This window comes from Arachis stenosperma, chromosome 8 (genome assembly GCF_014773155.1).
Source record: "Arachis stenosperma cultivar V10309 chromosome 8, arast.V10309.gnm1.PFL2, whole genome shotgun sequence".
NCBI classification, from domain to species: domain Eukaryota; kingdom Viridiplantae; phylum Streptophyta; class Magnoliopsida; order Fabales; family Fabaceae; genus Arachis; species Arachis stenosperma.
In genome coordinates, this window is record NC_080384.1 from 12,629,942 (window position 1) to 12,654,276 (window position 24,335).

Genomic DNA, 24,335 nt, shown 5'->3' on the forward strand with positions numbered 1-24,335 from the left:
TATATATATATATATAATTCCACAATACGTGCAATAAGCTTTTATGTTGGTGTGTTATTTTTTATTTCTTTAAATACCTTCTTATATATTAATTATATGTAGGATAACTAATTTAGTAGTTAACCTTTAACATACAAATAGCATAACTGTAATTAGAATATTAGTATTTGAATAACCAACATTTTTTTAAGAGAATTGCCAACTACGCGTGCGATAGAACTGTTTCATTTAAGCATTTTATTTTTACCATTAGTTTCAACTTAAAATTAGGTTAATTTGATCATCATTTCTGCTAAGCAGATCTCTTGACTTGTTCTCAATTAAAAATTTAGTAAATATTTTGAAAACTTGAAAATATTTGAATGTGAACAATGATGGCCATAGGAACTTTCAGAGTAATTAAAGAAAAGTAGTGATAATCAACAATTTATATGAAAAACACCAACTATTAAATGATAAAGTTAAGGTAAAGAGCAAATATGATTATTGTATCACAATAATGAATAATCTACCATATTCACAAAGATTCATGGGGCAAATAGATTTCCCATGTTAGTTTATACCGGTCTCCAAACTGTGAGCACTTCCTGAAACATCTCCATCATTAGCTCCCTATCAGCATGCTGAAAAAAGTTGTTTACTTCATCTCTAACATCATATATCTTTCCGAAGTCAAATAAGAAGGTCAAGCATCCTTTCTTTAACTTGTGTAATTGATAAAGCCAAGCTTCGTTGAGCCTTTCGAGAACATTTCCGGAGTTAAGATCTTCCAGCAGACTGTCTTCGCACACGTCTTTGAGACCGGTGATGTCATATTTATTGGCTGCTCCAAGCAATGCAAGCCGGTGTTTCCAGAAATCATCTTGCTTGATTGTTCCATACAAGTATCTTAGAAGAGCCGTGCAAGATTCTAGCGACATGTCTTCTATATGGATAGTAGATGACTCTTTCTCCCTCAGGTTGTGATGAAACATACTCTGGAACACCGGCGAACTTGCAGACAAGATTGCCTTGTGGGCTCTCAATGTACCATCAGCTGTAATAATGGTTAGGTCAGCATGAATAGCATCATCAAGCATGCGTGAGAGGCAACTAAGAGTACTTTGAGATGCAATGGATTGCAATTTTCCCTCGGATGGCCATATAGAACTAGCTTCCCCACCCTGAGTTTAAAAGAAAAAGGACAGTGGTTAAGCAGCAATCGTCCAGAACTAGATCAAAGGTTAAGATCAATTCAAGCAATAGAGAATTGGATGATATGCTATGCAAGCAACTCAAACTAACTTCAGGGGTTGCTACTGATTTCAAAATTTAGAATGTCATTGATATATATATCTTAGGGAAACCATCTGCTACTTATATATTAAGGTAGTGTTTGGCTCTTGTCTCATGACAGAAAGGATGAAGATAGTGGAAAGTTGTGCCTCTAGCATGTGTTGTTTTTGCAGGTACAAAAATTAGTTTAAAAATCAATTCTCAAGACTTGTATCTCTATTATAGAATTACAGGTATTATCTTAAAAGTTGTTTCAAAACACCACCTAAAGGGAAACCATTGTACTTCTAAAGAGAAAATATAATTGTTTAGGTACTCCAATATCAAATATTGTTAAACTATTCATTCAGGGATAGGAACTCACATTCAGAGGGCATATCTTCAAGTCAAGAAATTCAACATCAATAATGAAGCGACCAACGAATGAAGTATCAACAGGCCAGACAAAGTCATCATATGTCCTAAGTATCCTTTCATGGACTGCAGCATCAAAAGCAAAAAGAAATAAGAATCAAGCTATGTTTCAACTTCATTGTGCAATGCTAAAACTGCTATTACAATCTCAAAAACACTTTTGAGTTGCAATATGAAATTACCCTATTTCTTCTTGGAAAATAAAGTGGTAGAGAATAAGAAAGACATCAAAATCAAATGCAAACAAAACTAAGCCAGAGGACAACACTAATAACATGTGGCATAGATAAGGGCTTGGGAGAATTTTGGGTTTGGCTTAGGCCGACTCAATTCCGATACCGACAAAATTTTAGTCATGCATTGCTAACTTCATTTATGGGCCAGAATAGGACTGAATTAAACACTGTTTGTCTATGTGTTTCTGACTTTCCAGTCGCATTAACAATAAAGCAGTTCCAATTTGGGGTCAAATGCAACAAATTACTGCCTCTACTGAAATTTGTGGAATATTAGAATACAAAAATCAGGAACCTTTTATTTATAACACACAAATAAAGTAATAAAGGAATAGTTGCTTCAACGGAGGGTGATGATCTGGATATATTATCTTCCAAGCTCACTGCCAAACATGTCCTGCTCCAAGAACAAAATCAAAGTTTATTGCACCTACTTCACTTTACAAATTTATACTACTCCCTGGAACCTACAGTTTAATCAATTTGCCCTATCTATATCTCCATGCAAATAACCAAAAAAGTTTAGCCCTTTTTTCTTTATACCATTTTCACAAAACAAGAGGAACAGATATCATATGAGCCACATAATTAAGAGGCTGAAGTCAAGTCAATTACTTGGAAACTGTGTTACCGAGTGAGTACGTACCAGGGGAAATATAGAACCTTCGGGAAGAGCCAGCATTGGAAACTCGAAGAATGAAACGAGCAACGGGTGGCTGCTCCTTGGAGACACGAGAAGGTTCTGGAAACAGGTGTATGTAGAGGTACCTGTTTCTCTCTATGGATAAGTACCTGATCAGCAAATGGATGAACTGATGATTACGATAATCACAGAGAGAACATAAATGGTGATTAGGTTAGGTTAGAATTAGATACCAGTTCCAGATTCCGACCTTGAAAGGGTCAGATTTCTTGTAGGAACAGGGTCCGAAGTTATCGATTTTCCATTGAGCTAAGCGTGCAATTGTGTCAACCCTTGAATCCCCCATGGCCATGGCAAAAGGAGAAGACGAAGAAGAAGACTGAGTCTAGAGCAGTTTGACTTGGGGTGCTATGTTGGTTTACCTATCCCTATCTCTGTGTATGATGATGAATTGAAAGAGACACAAATACTGTTTCACTCTCCTGAGTCCTGAGTCACCTGAATGGCCTACGTGCCTCATATATATACGGACCGATTTTAAATTAAATTATTTAATTTAAATTAAAAATTAATTAAAATTGCATTAATTTAAATTTTATTTTATTTTATTTTATTTTTATAAATTATATAGAACTAATCAAATTTTAGATTTATTTTCAAAATCTAATTTAATCAAATTTATACAATAATATTATTTTATTATGTTTATAATTTTATTTATAATATATTTAATTTATTATATATTTTTATATTATTTATATATTATTATTATTTAATATATATTTTTTGTTTAAAATAATTTTTATTTATTTATTTTAATTAATTTTTATTATTATATTATTATTAATTTTTTAAAATATTATTAAAAATTATTATGTGATTGTTGGGAGAGATGGACCCAGGTTTAAGGAGGAGGGGCATTTGCCTCCACTAAGTAAAAAAAAAGTAATAATATTATATAAATTAATATATTTATTTTAATGTAATTATATTTTTATTCTCACAAAAATTTATAAAATTTTATTTTGAGATTTATGTTAAAATTTATTTTTTATTAACTCAATAAAAAATTAACGACCAATAATAATATAATTTTAAAAACTAATCAACTAATTAATCAAACTAAATCTCAGTTCTCTAAATATAAATAAAATTATTAGTATCTTATTTTGTCTTTAAAAATTAATTATAATAAATAAAAAATATCTATCTATTAATTAATATTTTTATTTTAATATTATATAATACTTTTTAATTGTATCTATTAAATAAATTTGTTTGTAATAATTATTTTATATTAAAAATATTTTATGTCATAAATATTATAATAAATAAATTTTTTAATTGAATGAGATGTAATTAATATTTAAAAATTATAATGAGTAGTAGAACAATTATTAAAAGCATAGAAGTTGGTTTTGATATATTAAAATATATATATTTTTTAAATAATTATTTTATGTGATGAAATGTAAAATGTAATTTTTTTAATTACAATACATAATTAAATAGATGCATAAAATTTTTAATTTGGTAGTATATTAAAATTAAAATAAAATATTTTAAGAATGAAAGTGTTTACTAACTTTTTTTAATTTTTGTATCTCTATTATATTTTTGTTGTGATAAGAATAGGACGTGGATGTGCATTTTCTATATGAGGCTTATATTCTTAAGGGAGAATAAAATTAACGAAGGTTGAAAATATTTCTTCTGTATGCCTATAAATAGGAGGTTAAGCCTCCGTTGATGTTATACAACAATAAATACTATTCTCTCTCTTTATACATAAGCAATAATAATCTTTCTTCTTTCTCTTTCATATTACTAATTTTTATTCTCTATTTATATATCTTATCATAATATTAGTAAATATACTAATCATATTTATTATATTGTGATAATAATTGTGGTGAATATTACTATTCAGTGACGGACCCAGAAAAATTTAGTAGTGGGGGCAAAAATATAATAAAATTTTGGTATAGACTTTTTTTACTTTCTACAATACCCAATAAATTAAGGACTAATTCATCATGAATTTGAGTTCCATTTAACAGTCTACAATTGGCTGGTAATGAATTACTACACATACGAAATAAAAGTCAAACCCCCAATATTTACTTAAGCGAACGACTAAGCTATCACTTAACTAATCCAAATTGGTTTAGATATATTTAAAAGTTTAAATAAAAATTATCTATACATATTAATAGGAACTAAAAATATATATACAATCACTTATTATAATATTTAAAATAATCAAAATATAATTTCATACACATAGTAGAATATTCAAAATAATAAAAAAATAATTTATAATGACTTTTTATTTTTATTTTTAACATGACTAAATATTATTTTTTATATATTTTTTAAACAATTATTTTACTTTTTATTATCTCATATTTAATTGTCAAATCTACTTATTATAATCTTTATGCATAGTATAAATAAATTTTTTAACCAAAATAATTACAATATATTAACATATAAATAATATATTTTTTATCTTAAATAATTTTTAAAAAATTACTAATAATTTAAGTTGTATTTAATTATCAATTAATTAATTAATATAATAAAATTAATTATCAATATTTTTTGAATTTATTTATTATTTATTTTTTATACTAAATTAAATTGAATAAAATATTTTTTAAATATAAAATACAAAAAAATTATTTATATTTTATTTTAGAACAAATATAATATAATAAATTATATATATATATAAGTGTAAGTATTAGTTTTTTTGAAAAACTTTTGTGGGGGCAAATGCCCCCTCTTTCCAATGCATGGGTCCGTCCCTGTTACTATTAGAGTTATATAATTATACTTTTATATTTATTACATCTTCCTTATTTATTTATTTTACAACACGTTATCAACACGAAACTCTGATCAAATTGTTAGGAAGACTCAGGTAACAAATTTCCATTATGTCGAAATACTCTCATCTTGAATTCAATGCTCTTGATATATCTGGAATAATTATTTATTATGGATATTAGATGCTGAAATCCATCTTGATTCAATGGATCTTGGAAATACCATTAAGGCTGAAAATAATGTATCCCAGAAGGATAAAACCAAAGCCATGATTTTTCTTCGTCGTCATCTTGACGAAGGATTGAAAAATGAATATCTCATATTAAAAGATCCTGCAGATCTTTGGAAAGACCTTGAAAAAAGGTACAATCATAAAAAAACGGTGATACTTTCTCAAGCCCGATATGAATGGACGCACTTGTGTCTATAGGATTTTAAATCCATAAATGAATATAATTCTGCAATGTTTCGAATTACCTCACGAATGAAATTATGTGGGGAAAAGATAACTCATCATGATATGTTGGAGAAAACTTTCTCAACCTTCCATGCCTCGAATGTGCTCCTACAGCAGCAGTATCGAGAAAAAGAGTTTAAAAAATATTTTGAGTTAATTTCTTGCCTTCTTGTTGTTGAAGCAACAATAAGTTGCTTTTGAAGAATCATGAAGCGCGCCATGCTGGCGTCGCCCCATTTCCTGAAGTAAATGCGGTAAATCATTACCCCAAAAGAGGTAAATGGCAAGGTTTTAATAACAAGAAAAATTATGGAAGGAAAATGAATTATGTTTAAAAGAGAGGATCTCACCAAAAGTGGGATAAAGAAAGAAATATTAGGCAAAATAAATCAACAGAGGATAAGTATTTCCGTTGTGGTGGAAAGGGTCATTGGTCACGTACCTGTCGTACCCCAAGATACCTAGTCGATCTTTACCAAACATCTTTGAAAAAGGATGACAAAGGAAAGGAAACAAATTTTGTTTCAAATGATGCTAAAAATTCCACCTCTCATTATGATGTATCTGATTTCTTTGAGGATCCTGAAGAAAATATTGGTCATTTGATCAATGATGGAATAGTTTAATATGTGGGATCGTTAAGTATCCATGTAAATAAATAATGTAAAGAACTTATTGTTAAGTTTTATTTTCATGTATTTAAGTTTCAAATATGATGTATATAAATAATGAAATATTAATGTTTATGAATCTTGAAATCATTAAATGTGTCATGTTTTAAAATAAAATTTTAGTATATGACATTATTTTTATGTACAGTGTTTCTTAAAAAAATTATTCCGATCAAGTATTTAATTTAACTGTGCATATTACTCATTTTATTATTATTTGTCTTTGAAGAGAATGGCAATGATATGTAATGAAGATGTATGCCTTGCGGATAGTGCAAGTTCGCACACTATTCTCAAAAGTGATATATATTTTACCCATCTTGTGCCAAAAGAAGAATATGTCAATACTATTATTGGCTCAGGCAATGTGATTGAAGGCTCCGGAAGAGCTATAATTTTGTTTTCTGGAGGAACAAAATTTATAATAAATAATGCACTATTATCTACCAAGTCTCTGAGGAACTTGTTGAGTTTCAAAGATATTCGCCGAAATGGATATCATGTTGAGACAATGAATGATGGAAATTATGAGTATTTATGTATCATAACTCATGATTTAAATAAAAATGTTATATTAGAAAAGTTGCACTCACTTTCATCTGGGTTATATTATATCAAGATTAGTGCAATTGAATCACATGCCATTGTAAACCAGAAGTTTACTAGCTCAAATGAATTCATAACTTGGCATGATAGATTGGGTCATCTGGGAACAATCATGATGAGAAAAATTATTGAAAGCTCCCATGGACATTCACTAAAGAACCAGAAGATTCTTAAAACTAGTGAATTTTGTTGTGCTACATGTTTTCAGGGAAAGTTAATTTTAAGGCCATCACCAGTAAAGATTGGATTTGAGTCCCCTGAATTCCTAGAAAGGATTCAAGGTGATATATGTGGACCTATTCATCTACCATGTAGATCTTTTAGATATTTTATGGTCCTAATAGACACATCTTCGAGATGGTCACATGGGTGCTTATTATTTTCTCGCAACTTGGCGTTTGCGAGATTACTGGCTCAAATTATTCGATTAAAAGAACAATTTCCAGAAAATTCAATTAAAGCAATTCGTCTTGATAATGCTGCTGAATTTACTTCTCAAGCTTTTGATGCTTATTGTATGGCTAATGAAATAAGTGTTGAACATCCAGTAGCTCATGTTCACACACAAAATGGGTTAGCAGAATCACTTATTAAGCGCCTCCAATTAATTGCTAGACCCTTGCTTATGAGAAAAAATCTCCCAACTTCGGTTTGGGGCATGCTATTTTAAATGCCCGTAGCACTTATTCGTTTGAGGCCAACGAGTTACCATCAGTTCTCTCCTATACAAATAGCATTTGGCCAGCAGCCAAATGTTTTCCATTTAAGAATATTCGGGTGTGCGATATATGTTCCCATTGCACCACCTAATCGCACCAAAATGGGACCCAAAAAAAATTGGGGATATATGTTGGATATGATTCTCCATCTATAGTAAGGTATCTTGAGATACAAATTGGGGATGTATTTAAATCCCGGTTTGCGGATTATCATTTTGATGAATCAAAATTTCCAACATTAGGGGGAGAGAATAAGCTTCCTTAAAAGGAACTTAATTGGAATGCATCATCATTGATGTATTTAGATCCTCGATCAAGGCAATGTGAACTAGAAGTTCAAAAGATTATACATTTGCAAAGAATAGCAAATGAATTGCCTGATGCATTTTTTAATACAAAGAGGATAACCAAATCTTATATACCAGTGGAAAATGCCCCAATTCGAATTGATGTCCTAGTAGGACAAGTAGCCACTAAAGCAAATTCACGCCAGAAGCGTGGCAGGCATGTCGGTTCCAAAGACAAAAATCATCGAAAAAGAAAAGAGGTAAATACGATTCCTGTTGAAAAAGACATAGTAGAGACACCTGCAGTTGTCCAAAATTCTGATATAGTTTTAACGCCAGAAGACGTTCAGGTACCTGAAAATTGTGAAAATGACGAGATCTCGATAAATTATGTCTTTACAGGAGAGAAATGGGACCGAAATAAAACAATTGTCAATGAAATATTTGTATATAATGTGACATTAAATATCATGCATGAAAGTAAGGATCTTGAGCCAAGATCAGTCGAAAAATATCGACAAAGAAATGATTGGCCAAAATAGGAAGAAGCCATAAAGGCTGAATTAGACTCATTTGCAAAACGTGAAATTTTTGGACCTGTAGTCCGTACACCAGAAGATGTAAAACCTGTTGGATACTGATGGGTATTTGTGAGAAAACGAAATAAGAAAAATGAAGTTGTACATTACAAAGCTAGACTTGTAGCACAAGGTTTTTCACAGAGGCACCCGGTATAGATTATGAAGAAACGTATTCCTCTGTAGTGGATGTGATAACATTACGTTATTTGGTCACTTTATCTGCATATCATAAACTGCATATGCATTTAATGGATGTGGTAACAGCCTACTTATACGGCTCATTAGATCGGGATATCTATATGAAAGTTCCTGAAGGACTAAAGATATCTAAACTATCCAATGAATAGTCACAAGGGTTATACTCAGTTAAATTGCAAAGATCTTTATATGATTTAAAGCAATATGAACGAATGTGGTATAATCATCTTACTGAGTATCTGGCCAAAAAAGGATTCAAGAATGATGATATCTGCCCATATGTTTTCATAAAGAAATCTGCATCTGAGTTTATTATAATTGCTGTGTACGTTGATGATTTAAATATCATTGGAACTCTTGAAGAGATTCCAACAATTATAAAACTCTAAAAGAAGAGTTTGAGATGAAAGATCTTGGAAAGACTAAATTTTGTCTCGGCCTGTAGATTGAGCATACAAAAAAGGGATCTTTATTCATCAAACAACTTACACAGAAAATATCTCGAAGAGATTTTATATGGATAAGTCACATCCATTAAGTACCCCAATGATCGTAAGGTCTTTGGATGTGGAAAAGGATCAATTCCGTCCTAAAGAAGAAAATGAAGATATCCTTGGTCCTGAAGTACCATATCTTAGTGCCATTGGAGTGCTAATGTATCTTGCTAATAATATGCGACCTGACATATCATTCGCGGTGAATTTAATATCAAGGTATAATTCCTCTCCAACTAGAAGACATTGGAGTGGAATCAAGCAAATCTTTCGATATCTTCATGGAACGGTTGATATGGGATTGTTTTATCTATATGGATCCAAGTCAACTCTAGTTGGCTATGTAGATGCTGGATACTTGTCTGATCCACACAAAGGGAGATCTCAAACAGGATACCTGTTCACATATGGTGGTACAGCTATATCATGGAGATCCACGAAACAGACGATTGTTGCAACATTCTCTAATCATGCCGAAATACTAGCGATACATGAAGCTAGTCGCGAGTGTTTTTGGCTCAGGAGTTTGATTCAATATATTCTGTCATCATGTGGATTGATTGATCATAAGATAGCTCCAACTATCCTGTTTGAAGATAATACAGCATGCATTGCTCAGCTTAAAGGCGGATACATCAAAGGTGATAGAACAAAGCATATTTCTCCCAAATTCTTCTTCACTCATGATCTTCAAAATCAAGGGACAATTGATGTCCAACAGATCCGTTCAAGTGACAATTTGGCAGATTTATTTACAAAGTCACTCCCAAAATCCTCCTTTAAAAGATTGGTACATGAGATTGGGATGTGCCGATTTCGAGACATTAAATGATGTCGACAAAAGGGGGAGACTGTACTCTTTTTTCTTTGGTCAGATTTTTTTTCATTGGATTTTTCTTGACAAGGTTTTTAATGAGGTAGTCCCCATCATAAAGGATATTGTACTCTTTTTCCTTCACTAAGGTTTTTTTCTACTGGATTTTTCTTTAGTAAAATTTTAATGAGACATATTCCTAAATGGTCATCCAAGGAGGAGTGTTGTGATAAGAATGGAACGTGGATGCCCATTTCCTATATGAGGCTTACATTCTCAAGGAAGAATGGAATTAATGAAGGTTGAAAATATTCCTTCTGTATGCCTATAAATAGGAGGTTAAGCCTCTGTTAATGTTACATAACAACAAATACTATTCTCTCTCTTTATACACAAGCAATAATAATCTTTCTTCTTTTTCTTTCATATTACTAAGTTTTATTCTCTCTTTATATATCTTACTATAATATTAGTAAATGTACTAATCATATTTATTATATTATGATAATAATTGTGGTGAATATTACTATTAGAGTTATATAATTATACTTTTATATTTATTACCTCTTATTTATTTATTTATTTTACAACAATTTTTAGTATAATTGGTAATATTCAAAAATATTTATCTTAGGATATATATTTTGCTCTCACTCTTAAAATATTTTGAATTCGTCATTGTTAGTTATTTAAAATTTGATTTTGAGATTTATTATATATATTTAATTTTTTTAATTTATAAAATGGTAAATCTAATTCCATTTAAATAGCTTGAAATTATATCGAATCAAATTTCTTTTTAAAAATATCAAATTCAAAACACACATTAGTATTCAAATTAGGTGAATTTTTTTTCCAAACAATCCATTCAACATCATAAAGACCCCTACTCCATAATATCTGAATGGACACTTGGCAGTAACTCAGATTAACTAACTCCACCTTGTTCCTAACCTCACAAGTTATTTTTACCTTAGTTTTCAACTCATTCACACACAAGAAACTTTAAGTAATTTTTTGGGTTAGAAGCTTGTATGGGCGTTATTTTTAAAAAAGATCTTGTTTTAAATAATATTTTTTTAAAAAATTTTTATAAAAATAAAAGTGATTTTATATTTAAATATTTTATTTTAAAAATTTTTTTTATTTATCAATTATATTTAGATAAAATAAGATAAAAATATTTTTTTATTTATTTATTATGTGAAAAATATTTTTTTTAAAATCTTTAAAAAAAATATAAATTGCAGGTTCTCGAAAAAGATATTTTTATTTTTTAATGCTTTTACTTTTACTTAGGGGGTGGAAACAGGTCAGGTCAAGCTAAACTTTGTTTTTAACAGGCCTGACCTGTCATGTAGTCAATTGGTCTGAACCTGACTTGTAGCCTACTATAGGCTTTTTTTTAAGTATTAAGTCTGGTCTGTTATTCAGCCTGGCCTGACTTGAAGTCTGTTAAAAAGCTTGATAATTTTTTTTACGAAAATAAAAATATTATTTAAAAAATTATTTTTTAATAAATATACTTATATTTAATATGTCATATTTAATATTTATAAAAAAATTTAAATTTTAAAATATTTAAAATATAAAAAACTATTTATAATTAAATATAATAAATTTAAAATATTTCATAATTTTATTAATAATAAAAAAATATTTATATATGTAATTATGTATTAACAGACCCAGGCAGGTCTGACAGGCCAATAAGGATAATTAGTGAGCCTAGATCTGGCTTATTAACATAATAAAGCTTTTATAAAAATTTGAGTCTGTGCCTATTTTATAACAGGCCAGGTTATAGGTCCTAGCAGGCTACCTGGCCTTTTTTCACCTCTACTTTTATTATTAGAAATTTGCTAAACACACTAAAAAAGATATTTTTTCATTGAAAAATATCTTTTATCAATTTAATGGCGCCCAAACAAGCACTAAGCACGATTTTAATTTTTAAGGTATAAACCGATTTTTTTCATTCTTTTTTTTTGTATACAAAATCGTCTTAAAACTAAGTTTTAAAATCGTCTTTTTCACTTAAATATTAAAATTTTGGACCAAATTATCTATAATAAAAAAATTATAAAATAAAAAAAAAGAGAAAGAGAGTATTTTTATTCCTGCAAAGGAAAATGGAAGAAGAAGAAGGAGGAAGGAAAGAAGAAGAAGCTGTCCGCGATCTACCTCTACTTCTGCTTTCGCCGCCACTTCTGCACAATTTTAGTTCCTAAGGTAAGAACGATTTTAAAATCAACTTAAATCTTAGGAACGATTTTGTATGTAAAATAAAGGTTAAGGACGAAAAAAATTTTCAACCTATACTTTAAAGACCAAAATTGTACTTAACCCTAATTTTTTTTAATCATCTGTATACCAATATATCTTGTATTTATTTTATATTTATTTATTTTAATTTTAAATTAATTTTGTAATTGCAGTTAGACAATTGTATAACTTTAAATATTTTTTTAATTAATAAATTAAAAATTATTTTTGTTAAATAAATGATATATATAAAGTAGTGTATAAATTAGAATGGTTGATGTTTAATGGTAGTCAATTATTAAAAGTAAAGATAACATCCTTTTGTTTATTTTTTTGGTCATACAAACACAGTCACACACACTAATCTCCTTTTGTTAAATGACGAGTAAGGCCCGAGTGAGCAAACCACAACCATCATGCACTTTGAAGCGTGCTTTTTTTTTTTTTTGTCAGTGGATTGGACAACCTCCAATTTTAGGTATATCAAATGAATTGGACAATTCTCAATCTTAGGTACAAGTACAACAACACACATCTACACACTCCTCACATACTTACCATTTTTTCTTTTTCGGTTGTCGTTGGTAGGAGTTGAGTTCGAAACCTTTGAGATAGAGAGAGAGCAGAATGTCGTGTGAGTTAAGGCTCATTAGCAAGCGTGATTGAATTAATAAACTTTTTTTTATGATAAAAGGGGGCCTAGGCCCAAGAAAGAAAAAACATTAGCTACGATCTTTAATTACATTAAGAGTATGAGAGAGTACAATCTCCTGAACATCTTCTTGTAATAGCGTTTCTAAATTTTGGGGAGCTATGTCCAGGAACCTAAATCCTAAATCGAGGTAAGCATCAAAGTGGTCCCTGAAGTTATCCTCGAGGATCAAAGTAATCCCTAAACTTAAAAATTTGTCGTTTACGTCCCTGAAGTTGAGCTCCGATAGTCAAAGTCGTCCTTCCAGTGAAATTCGTCCAACTGGTGCAACCGGAAAGCTTAGTTGGAGTCACTGGTGACACGTGAGCAGCGCCGAAACGACGTCGTTTGTGGGGTGGCGCCAAAATGATATAAAACGATGTCGTTTTATGCAAAAAAAACCTTCCCTCAATGTTACACCAACGTATCATCTTCCACACTCAAAACACAAACACAACACAAAGCAGAGCTCTCTTCTTCTCCGTTACCCTCTTCACTGGTGCCAGTGCTATTGCAGTTACCGGAGCGTATTTCGGTGGAGAACCTAAGCTCCAGAGGATCGCCTTCATCATCTGCATCAGACAGAGAGTTGTGAAGACGGGTTTTTCTGGTAGAGGTACGTAAAAAAGATATAAATATGTGGTGAAGCTCTGTTTTTTGAATTTTGTGGTTAATCTATTCTTTACAAAAGGCAAAAATGTTTTCTTTGAGTGTTTTGTGTCGGAATGCATGCTTGTCTTTTGGGGTATTGGCTAGGGTTTGATCAGGATGAGGTTTCTTAGTGGTTAGGCCAACTAAGGGAATTTTTGTTAAGACGAAAACTTTTTTTATGTCCAAGGGTTTACTGCAGTTACAGTTTTTGTTATGGAGTTAGTAAGTTGGTAATGTGGTTGAAGTTTAGGGAGGCTGATATAAGAAAAAAATTTTGAAATTGCAGATGGGTGATGATTTGATTACCATCCTATTTCACCATAGAGGATCATTCATCACAGATGTTGATGGAGGTGTGACTTACAATGGTGAAGGTGTCTCTGAGTTTCCAGGAGTTGATCCAGACAAACTGGATGTCTTCTTTGTCTGAGACTACCACAAGAATCTTGGATATGACAAAGTCACTCAAACATTGTGGCTGGTTACTAATAGGCCCTTGTAAAATGGTCTAAGGGCTATAACAAATGACAAGGAGCTCTTGGAGATGTGCTACCTTGGTCAGCAGAACAAGGGGGTTGTTCAAGTTTACTATGAACATGGAGTCTCAGAACCTCTGTACATTGAGGAAGCAGAGGTAGTTTCATCTAAAGGGAAGGAGCTGATGGTGATACAGGATTTGAATCCCACCCCAAACCCCACCACCAATGATGATGCCGAGCCAATTCCCACCACAGCAGCATCTACTCCAACCTCTGCACCAAATGACACCAGTATTCCCACCCAAAAACCAGACTCAACTAGAAAGCTCCGACCTATTTCAATTACTGTTAGTAAACCAGCAAAAAAAATACACCTCCACCCCACTGCAACTCCTATGTCCAACCCCAATCCACCCCCCAAAAAAGTGAATCAACCTAGTAATACCAAGTCGAAAAAACCACACAAAAAATGTCGCTACCCACTGAAATGCCTAAACCATGGTCGAAATCAAAAGAGACCAAGAAGTCTGCTGTACCAAGGAGAGGGACTAGGAATGTAAAATCTGTAGTACCAAAACCATATGGAAGGAGGCCATTAACATGAGCAGTTGCTAGTGGAATTAGTGTAAGAAGTAATGGTAAAGAAAAATAGCCCCAAACAGAACATATAGTATTGTCTAGCTCAGAGAATTCCTCAAATAGTGAAGCCAGGGATGGTAGTGAGGAGGATGAACCATATCGGTCTGATGGTAAGTAGTGTCTAGTGAGGAAGATGTGGGTGTGGAGAGATCAGCAGGAAAAAAAAGACAAATGTGAAATTCAGAACCAGGTTAGATAAGAAAACTTCTAAACAAAAGAGGGATGTAATGGTTGAGGATGATGGTCCCGTGTGTGCTGACTCAGGCTCTGAGGATGATGCAGTTTTTTTTGGACCAATTCCTAAGTTCGGGTCCATGGGAACATATCATGCTGCACTCAGAAAAAATGAAGACTCCTCCAAATTATGAGAATGAGTTGGAGGAGGTTGTTTCGAATGAGGTTTTCCCTGTGTTCAGAGATGGAGGTAGGTTTGGGGAGCTTAGGCTTGCGGTTGGAATGACATTTACTACAAAGATGGAGTTCAAAGAGGCTGTGCGTGAATATTGTATATAGGAAGGTCGCCGAATTTGGTTTAAGAAGAATGATAATGTAAGGATAAGAGCAATGTGTAAGGATGAGAACTGTGGTTGGCTAGTGTATGGTGCTTACAACACTGAGCAGAATTTTTGGCAGATCAAGACGTTCATGGATGATCACAATTGTGCAAGAAAAACCAAAAATAGATTGGCTAATAGGAAGTGGCTGGCCAGGAAATTAGTGAAGAAGCTACGAAAATATCCCAACTTAAGACACTGTGAGGCTGCTCAGTATTTTAAGCCAAAATATGACTTGGAACTAAGCAAGTGATCACTGACTAGGGCCTTAGGAGATGCTAGGGCAGTTGTGTATGGTGATGCTGCTGCCCAGTATGGGATGGTAAGGGATTATGGGCTCAAACTGCTAAAGAGTAACCCAGGCTCCACTGTCACAGTTGGAGTTATCCCTCAGCCCAACCCTGATGATGAACCAATATTTAAGAAAATGTACATCTGTTTGGATGCCTGTAAGAAGGAATTTCTGGCTGGCTACAGACCCCTCATAGACTTGGATGGAGCTTTTTTGAAGACCCAACATGGTGGTCAGATCTTGTCTGCAATTGAACAAGATGCAAACAATCACATATATGTGATTGCGTATGCCATTGTCCCTGTTGAAAATACTGAAAAGTGGAGGTGGTTCTTGGAATTACTTCATCAAGACTTAGGAGACTATAAGCAAAACAAGCTCTGTTTCATATCAGATATGCAGAAGGTATATTTTATCTATGTATTTGTTTTTCTGTTGATGTATAATTCGTATTGACTGCTCTGATATTAGCATGAACTGCTTACATATGCTGAACTGCTGTATAATTTGTATATGATGAACTGATGTATAATTTGTTGATGTAAAATTTGTATATGATGAACAACTGCTTAATGAACTAGTATATGTATATTGCATTGATATGTATTTGTTGTACTGAACTGTTGTATTTGTTATATAGTGACTTCTGCTCGATAAACTGGTATATGTATATTGAACTGCTATGCATGTAAATAACAGGGACCAATCTGAAGTCACTTATAAAAGTTAAGGGACTAAAGTGAAGTCACTTATAAAAGTTAAGGGACCATTTTGATGTTTGATAACATGTATTTCACCAGTGTTTTGTTTTTTAAATTCAGGGCCTAATCCATGCTGTTAAGGAGGTTTTTCCAGGTGTCCATCACAGATTCTGTGTGTGGCATTTATGGAAGAACTTCAATAAGCAGTGGAAAGATCTCCAGCTGAAAGGGTTGCTATGGGAGTATGCAAGGTGCACCAGCCAAGATGGGTTCTTAGAGAGTATCAAAAAGATTGAGAGGGTTAACAAAGAAGCTTGGGAGTATTTGAACAAGTGGCCTATAGACTTTTGGAGCCAGGCTTTCTTCAGCAATGCACCTAAAATAGACAATATCTGTAACAATACTTGTGAAATCTTCAACTCAAGGATCAAAGAAGCTAGAGCCAAACCTATCATTACACTCTTAGAGGAAGTCAGAATGTATGCAATGAGGTCCATCGCTAGGAACAAAGTGAAGCTTAGTTCGAACACTGGTATTCTACCACCTATACAGCGCAGCAGGTTAGAAAAAATAAGAAAGGAGTCAAAGAGTTGGATCCCGATATGGTCTGGTGACTCTGAATACGAGAAATAAGAGGTTTATGGGTGGCCAACTAACATGGTTGTTGATATGGAAAAGAGGCTTTGCACATGTGGTTTTTGGCAATTGAGTGGTGATATACTTTTACTTGTTCCTTGCTTTGTTTTTTTTTTCTTTACTGTTGGCTTAATATTGGTAAGTTTACTGGCTTGTGTTAATGTTATTTAGGGATGCCGTGTGTGCATGTTTGTGTTGCATTGGCAAGGGTTGGTAGAAGACCAGATGAGTTTTGTCATAAGTGGTTGACAATGGAAGCATATAATAGCACATATGCCTTCCATATCAATCCAATTCCAGGTCAAGCCCTATGAAAAAAGTCACCTCATAACAGACCACAAGCACCTAAGTTTAGAAAGAAACCAGGTCCACTTACGAAAAAAAGAAGAAAGGATGTAGATGAGGAGCTAAGTGGGGGTAAAAAGCAGAAGACGAAGATGAAAAGAATCTATCAAAAAGGTCACTGTCATTATTATGGTGAATCGGGACACACCAAGAGAAACTGTGGCAAGAGAGCTGCTGATGAGGTGGCTGTTGCTGCTGCTGCTAAGGCCCCTGCTGCAGAGGCTGCTACTGTGCAACCTCCAGCTGCTATCCAACCTCCAGCTGCTATCCAACCCCCCACCGAAATTCAGCTTGAAGTCAGTCAACCACCATTGTCACAAACTGATGACTCTCAAGAGGTTCACAAAATTAAATGACATTCAATCTTAGTATGTGCATTTCCTTCTCCACTTTTACTAACTATTCTACATGTCTTCACTAATAGGTCTTGCATCCTCCTGTGAGACCACCAAAACTCCCTCCCAAAAGGAAGTCATCCAAACAAGAAAAGACAACTCCTGGAAGCATCTTTCAAGAAACAACCACCCACCTGCTGCCACCCCACCAGCAACCAGTCAACCCACAACTCTTCATCCGTCTCTTCCTATGCAAGGTGCATCACAGGGGACCGTTACAAGGCTTTCTAACTTCATGAAGTTTGTTCCTAATCCTGGATTCAGACCACCAAGAAACAAAAATTGAAGACTAGGATTATTATGTTTAGGAGAAGATTATTTTGTTTTACTTTGTTGATGAAGCAGTGTGCTTTCTGCATTTAGAACCCAAGTGTTGGGGATTTTTTGTGTTAAAAACTTGTGTTCTCAATATGTTGAGAACTTTTGATATACTTGCAGAATATTGTCCTGGCTCTGTAATGCCTATTTTGAATATGTTTTCTGCATTATGAATATATGATTATGGATTATGACCTCATTGAACTTGAGCTATGCAATATTTTCTCTTTGTTGTTATCTGATAGTACATTAAGATTAATTCCATTAGATGATTCCATTAGTAGTGCAGGAACAATTATTTACATATAACCTCTTCTTTATTCAGAATCCAAATTGTTCTTGCCTAGTCATGTGAAATAGTTTAATCTGCATTCCTTTCAACCAAAATGACAGGTTCAAGTTTAATATGCATTCTTCTCAACCAAAATGACAGGTTCAAGTACATGAAGAGAACAACATATGCATTTCACATGTCAGTTATTTTTTGCCTAAATACAATTGACTCTGTTGTCTATCCAACCTTAAAACAAGCACAACAACAGTTACTAGCAGCAGCAGCATACATGTAAACACCAAAATCCCCCCCCCCCAATTTTCAAAACTCTAACTTCAGACTATAGTATTCCAAGCTTCCAAGCAATCTTCATCTTCCATTCTTCGTTGTCGTTTGAAGAGCTTGTTCTACCATCACATGTCACCGCATCTTCTTCCAGAATTTTGCCCACCCACAGAAATAACCCTCACCACCTCTTACCTGCAATCTAAACCCAGGAAAGTGAATCAACCAACTTTACCTCCAGATTTACAACAAAGAACAGCATCAAGCACTTACATTGTAGTTTGGAAAACCCACAAACGGTCTCCCTGGATTAGAATCCATCGCTGACCATCGCAACACTGGTATCGACCCGCATGCACACCATTCTGGCAGACACGCATCTCTGTTTCTATTCATTCTTCTCATGATGCTTCCAAATGATCGTGGGTTGTTGGAGCTCCCAGCTGCGTTGCTACCGCTAGCCATAACGCCAGGTGTTCATTGATGAAGAAAACACTGAATCCTAAACTCTGGTGCGATAGACAGTAGAGGAGAACAGCATCTGCGATGGAGAAGAAAGGAGAACAGAGTCAATTGGGGGTTAGGATTTTAATCTAACATTAGGGACCAAATTGACTCCAAAACGTTTACTATGCCACGTCAGCTAGCCGTTGCGCTGCTCACATGTCACCAGTGACTCCAGCTAAGCTTTCCGGTTGCGCCAGCTGGACGAATTTCATCGGAAGGACGACTTTGACTACCGGAGCTCAACTTCAGGGACGTAAACGACAAATTTTTAATTTCAGGGATTACTTTGATCCTTGAGGATAACTTCAGGGACCACTTTGATGCTTACCTCTCCTAAATCCCCATATAAGTTTCTCCTTGCCAACCAGTTCGATCAGCTTCTCTGTAAATATGGCAGAACTTTAACTCCTATGGTCTTTGTTTCATTTTAACAATTTCACAATAATGTTAGGGAAAAAAGATGGTTCCAGCAAAAAATTAGCTAAATGCTTTTGGGTAAATCCAAAATGATGGTGCTTATGCTACGCATTAGGATGTTTCTTTTCTTTGTAAATTGGATGATTCTAAATCTGTTTTCTGATTTATCATGTTTTAGGCATTTGGAGAGAGAAGAATGATGAAGAAATGGAAGCTAATTGAATCAGTTTCTGTAATTCACGTTGCAATGATACTGAACGTATCTCCTCCTAATTTGAATGTGATGAAACATTTAATAACTAAAACCAATATTTTAAATCATAAATAAATAAAACTAATTACTATATTTATAATTAATTAAGTTGTTCCATTCTTGACTAATTTGGAGTTAGTTTCATATACTTTTCCTTTCTCTTATTGTCCCATGATGGATCTGATTAATTCCTTCTTCTTTGGTGATAGACCTGAGAACTTCTCTGCATGATTTTCCACAATGACTTGGCGCATGCCCATGTCCCAAGTTATCCGCAATCCATGGAGAATCCCAAGCATCTCTACTTGCTCTGCACTGCAATAACCTGTGTTAGCTTCAAATTCATCAATCCACTCTCTCAAATAAGTATGCAACAAGTCACCAAAAAAAAATAAGTATGCAACACACTTTCACATCCTGTTCTTTATGTTTCGTTGTTAGATGTTCTGTCTGTATTAAATTTGACCCACTCCTATAGTGGTGATTTTCAATTTATCTATATCTGTTTTGTTATTGTTCCTGTTTTGTTATTGTTCTTACTATCTGGGACTACTTTTTATTTATGAATGCTTGCTTATAATTTGTAATGTATTCTAGAATTTAAAATTTAAGATTGTTAGGTCTAGAGTACAAAGAGTTGAAAATTTCCTGACATCTCCATTTTCAGATCCATTAACAAGTAATTAGAAAGACATTTATTCATTCATATTGAGAGTCCTTCCCATATTTGTTTATCAGATTATTCACTATACATTCCTCTAAATCTGATTCAAAAAAGTGGGAGACAGCTCCCGGAATTAATAAACTACTCTTACCTAAAAGGCTAAAACTGCTTGAACCTCGTACCCAAGCGAAAAGTTGTTTTTCTACAAGTTCAACTTTCTTTACGTGGGCCAACAATGAATATGGAAGGCCCAATGTGAAATATGGCCCATGAAGACAAAGAATAGTGTTGGGTAGTCGTTTGTTTCCATCCAGCGAGTGGCGAGAGAGGGCGTTGAGTTGAGTGTAAACGAAACAATGGCAACGAAATCGGAATCGAAAGGTAGCGGCGGTGGGAAGGTAGTTCCTGTGATCGTGTGGAACGAAGGGCTTAGAAGGTTCGAGACGGAAGACAAGGAGGCTTACGTGGAGTATGTGCTCAGAGATAACGGTAACGTCATGGATTTGATCCACACCTTTGTGCCTTCTTCAAAGAGGGGGCTCGGTTTAGCTTCCCACCTTTGCGTCGCTGCTTTCCAACACGCTAAGTCTCACTCGTTATCCATCATCCCTACCTGTTCCTATGTCTCTGTGAGTTCAATCTTCCTCAATTTCATTCCTTTAATTCCACAAATATAGCAATTGTTCAACCTATTTTTCATGTTACCCAAAAAAATTAAGGTAAATAATTGACGAGATGTGTTGGCTCTGGCAGGAGACATTTCTTCCGCGGAATCCATCTTGGAATTCTGTCCTGTACAATGGAGCTGGAAAAATATAGCATCTAAGCTTAACAGTTACGCAAGCATCTTGCTCGTACTAGTTCTACCATTCGAAACTATGCTTCTAACAGTGCATTTTGCTGTATTAAATAAATATAACCACCTTTGAGAATGAACTTTCTGTTGGAAAGTGATAAGTATACTATATTTGTAGAACTGATAAGTATGCTCTTATTATGTAGCTTTGTGATTCATAATATCATAATTTATGATTTTATTATACAAGTATGCACTAAAAATCTGAATATAAAATATCTAATATTTTATAAAAGGTTTTTATTATGCACTGTAAATAAAATTAATTTTTTTTTATTATTTGACTATGTTAATTGTCAACTTTGATTATTCTAATATTTAATTATTTAATTAAAATATATTAATGTCTATAAATATATACAAAAATATTTTCTGTGTTAAGATAAGCATGATTATGTGGATGCCCATTTAATGGGCGGTTCACTCTTTTCACTACTGATGAGAATTCACTTTTCAATACTGAATTAAATTAATTAACACTACTTTTGTACGCCTATAAATAGGCATGAATTGATGCAAATATATACACAGTGAAAAGTAGTAAACAAATCAACTCTCTCTCACTTCTTACGAATACTTCTTTTTTTGTTGCAATCAAATACTCTTCTCTTTATATTTCTACTACAATTCTTTCTCTTCTTTTATTTTATTAGTATTCTAAATTCTCTTTTCTATTACTCTTTACATATAATATTAATAGCAATATTAATCATCTTTATTATATTGAGATTGTAACAATAAACAAATGCGATTCTCTCTCTCTTTATTTTTAATACTTCTTTCTATCTTTGTATATATATACACAATACAACATATAATTTTATTATATATATATAAATTATTATTGAGCTAATTATTTTATACTAGAGTCTTCTATTTATACAACTTTATTATATATCTCTTTTATTTCACAATACGTTATCAGCACGAGACTCTGATCAAATTTTTAGGAAGACTCAGGTAACAATTTTTCATTATGTCGAAGCTCTCTCATCTTGAATTCAATGCTCTTGATATATCTGGAAACAATTATTTATCATGGATATTAGATGCTGAAATCCATCTTGATTCAATGGATCTTGGAGATACCATTAAGGCTGAAAATAATGCATCCCAGAAGGATAAAGCTAAAGCCATAATTTTTCTCTGTCGTCATCTTGACGAAGGATTGAAAAATGAATATCTTACATTAAAAGATCCTGTAAATCTTTGGAAAGACCTTGAAGAAAGGTACAATCATCAGAAAACGGTGATACTTCCTCAAGCCCGGTATGAATGGACGCATTTGCGTTTACAAGATTTTAAATCTATAAATGAATATAATTCTGCAATGTTTCGAATCACCTCACGAATGAAATTATGTGGGGAAAAAATAACTGATCATGATATGTTGGAGAAAACTTTCTCAACCTTCCATGCCTCGAATGTGCTCCTGCAGCAGCAGTATCGAGAGAAAGGGTTTAAAAAATATTCTGAGTTAATTTCTTGCCTTCTTGTTGCCGAACGCAACAATGAGTTGTTATTAAAAAATCATGAAGCGCGCCCAGCTGGCGCCGCCCCATTTCCTGAAGTAAATGCGGCAAATCATTACCCCAGAAGAGGTAAATGGCAAGCTTTTAATAACAAGAAAAATTATGGAAGGAAAAAGAATTATGTTCAAAAGAGAGGATCTCACCAGAAGTGGGACAAAGAAAGGAATATCGGGCAGAATAAATCAACCGAGGAGAAGTGTTTCCGCTGTGGTGGAAAGGGCCATTGGTCACGTACCTGTCGTACCCCAAGGCACCTAGTCGATTTTTACCAGTCATCTTTGAAAAAGAACGACAAAGGAAAGGAAACAAATTTTGTTTCAAATGATGCTGAGAACTCCACCACTCATTATGATGTATCTGATTTCTTTGAGGATCCTGAAGGAAATATTGGTCATTTGATCAATGATGGAATAGTTTAATATGTGGGATTGTGAAGTATATATGTAAATAAATAATGTAAAGAACTTATTGTTAAGTTGTATTTTCTATGTATTTAAGTTTCAAATGTAATGTACATAAATAATGAAATATTAATATGAATTTTGAAATTATTAAATGTGTCGAATTTTAAAATAAAATTTCAGTATATGACATTATTTTATGTACAGCGTTTCTTAGAAAAATAATTCTGATCAAGTATTCAATTTAACTGTGTATACTACTCATTTTATTATTATTTGTTTTTGAAGAGAATGGCAAGGATATGTAATGAAGATGTATGCCTTGCGGATAGTGCAAGTTCGCACACTATTCTCAAAAGTGATATATATTTTACCCATCTTGTGCCAAAAGAGGAATATGTTAATACTATTATTGGCTCAGGCAATGTGATAGAAGGCTCCGGAAGAGCTGTAATTTTGTTTCCTGGAGGAACAAAATTTATAATAAATAATGCACTATTATCTACCAAGTCTCTGAGGAACTTGTTGAGTTTCAAAGATATTCGCCGAAATGGATATCATGTTGAGACGATGAATGAGGGAAATCATGAGTATTTATGTATCACAACTCATGATTCAAATAAGAAAGTTATATTAGAAAAATTACCCTCTCTTTCATCTGGGTTGTATTATACAAAGATTAGTGCAATTGAATCACATGCCACTGTAAACCAGAAGTTTACTAGCCCAAATGAATTCATAACTTGGCACGACCGTTTGGGTCATCCGGGAACAACCATGATGAGGAGAATTATTGAAAATTCTCATGGACATTCACTAAAGAACCAGAAGATTCTTAAAACTAGTGAATTTTGTTGTGCTGCATGTTCTCAGGGAAAGTTAATTTTAAGGCCATCACCAGTAAAGATTGGATTTGAGTCCCTTGAATTCCTAGAAAAGATTCAAGGTGATAT

The 24,335-nt window shown here is 33.2% G+C and overlaps 3 protein-coding genes across 3 annotated transcripts; 2 read left to right on the plus strand and 1 right to left on the minus strand.

Moving 5' to 3' along the window:
- Positions 1-382: 382 nt before the first annotated feature.
- On the minus strand, positions 383-3,047 carry LOC130943906 (BTB/POZ domain-containing protein At1g21780). Its single transcript, XM_057871992.1, has 4 exons — positions 2,802-3,047; positions 2,572-2,717; positions 1,640-1,755; positions 383-1,163 (listed from the first exon to the last, which is right to left on the minus strand). Exons 1-4 carry the CDS (start codon positions 2,918-2,920, stop codon positions 558-560), a joined length of 987 nt encoding a protein of 328 aa, XP_057727975.1. The 5' UTR covers positions 2,921-3,047; the 3' UTR covers positions 383-557.
- Positions 3,048-15,516: 12,469 nt separating this feature from the next.
- Positions 15,517-17,449, plus strand: LOC130945409 (uncharacterized). Its single transcript, XM_057874129.1, has 4 exons — positions 15,517-15,719; positions 15,771-16,203; positions 16,620-17,031; positions 17,307-17,449. The coding sequence occupies exons 1-4, from the start codon at positions 15,517-15,519 to the stop codon at positions 17,447-17,449; spliced, it is 1,191 nt and encodes a 396-aa protein (XP_057730112.1).
- Positions 17,450-20,891: 3,442 nt separating this feature from the next.
- On the plus strand, positions 20,892-21,602 carry LOC130946465 (acetyltransferase At1g77540-like). Its single transcript, XM_057875222.1, has 2 exons — positions 20,892-21,222; positions 21,347-21,602. Exons 1-2 carry the CDS (start codon positions 20,950-20,952, stop codon positions 21,410-21,412), a joined length of 339 nt encoding a protein of 112 aa, XP_057731205.1. The 5' UTR covers positions 20,892-20,949; the 3' UTR covers positions 21,413-21,602.
- The last annotated feature ends 2,733 nt before the right edge of the window (positions 21,603-24,335 follow it).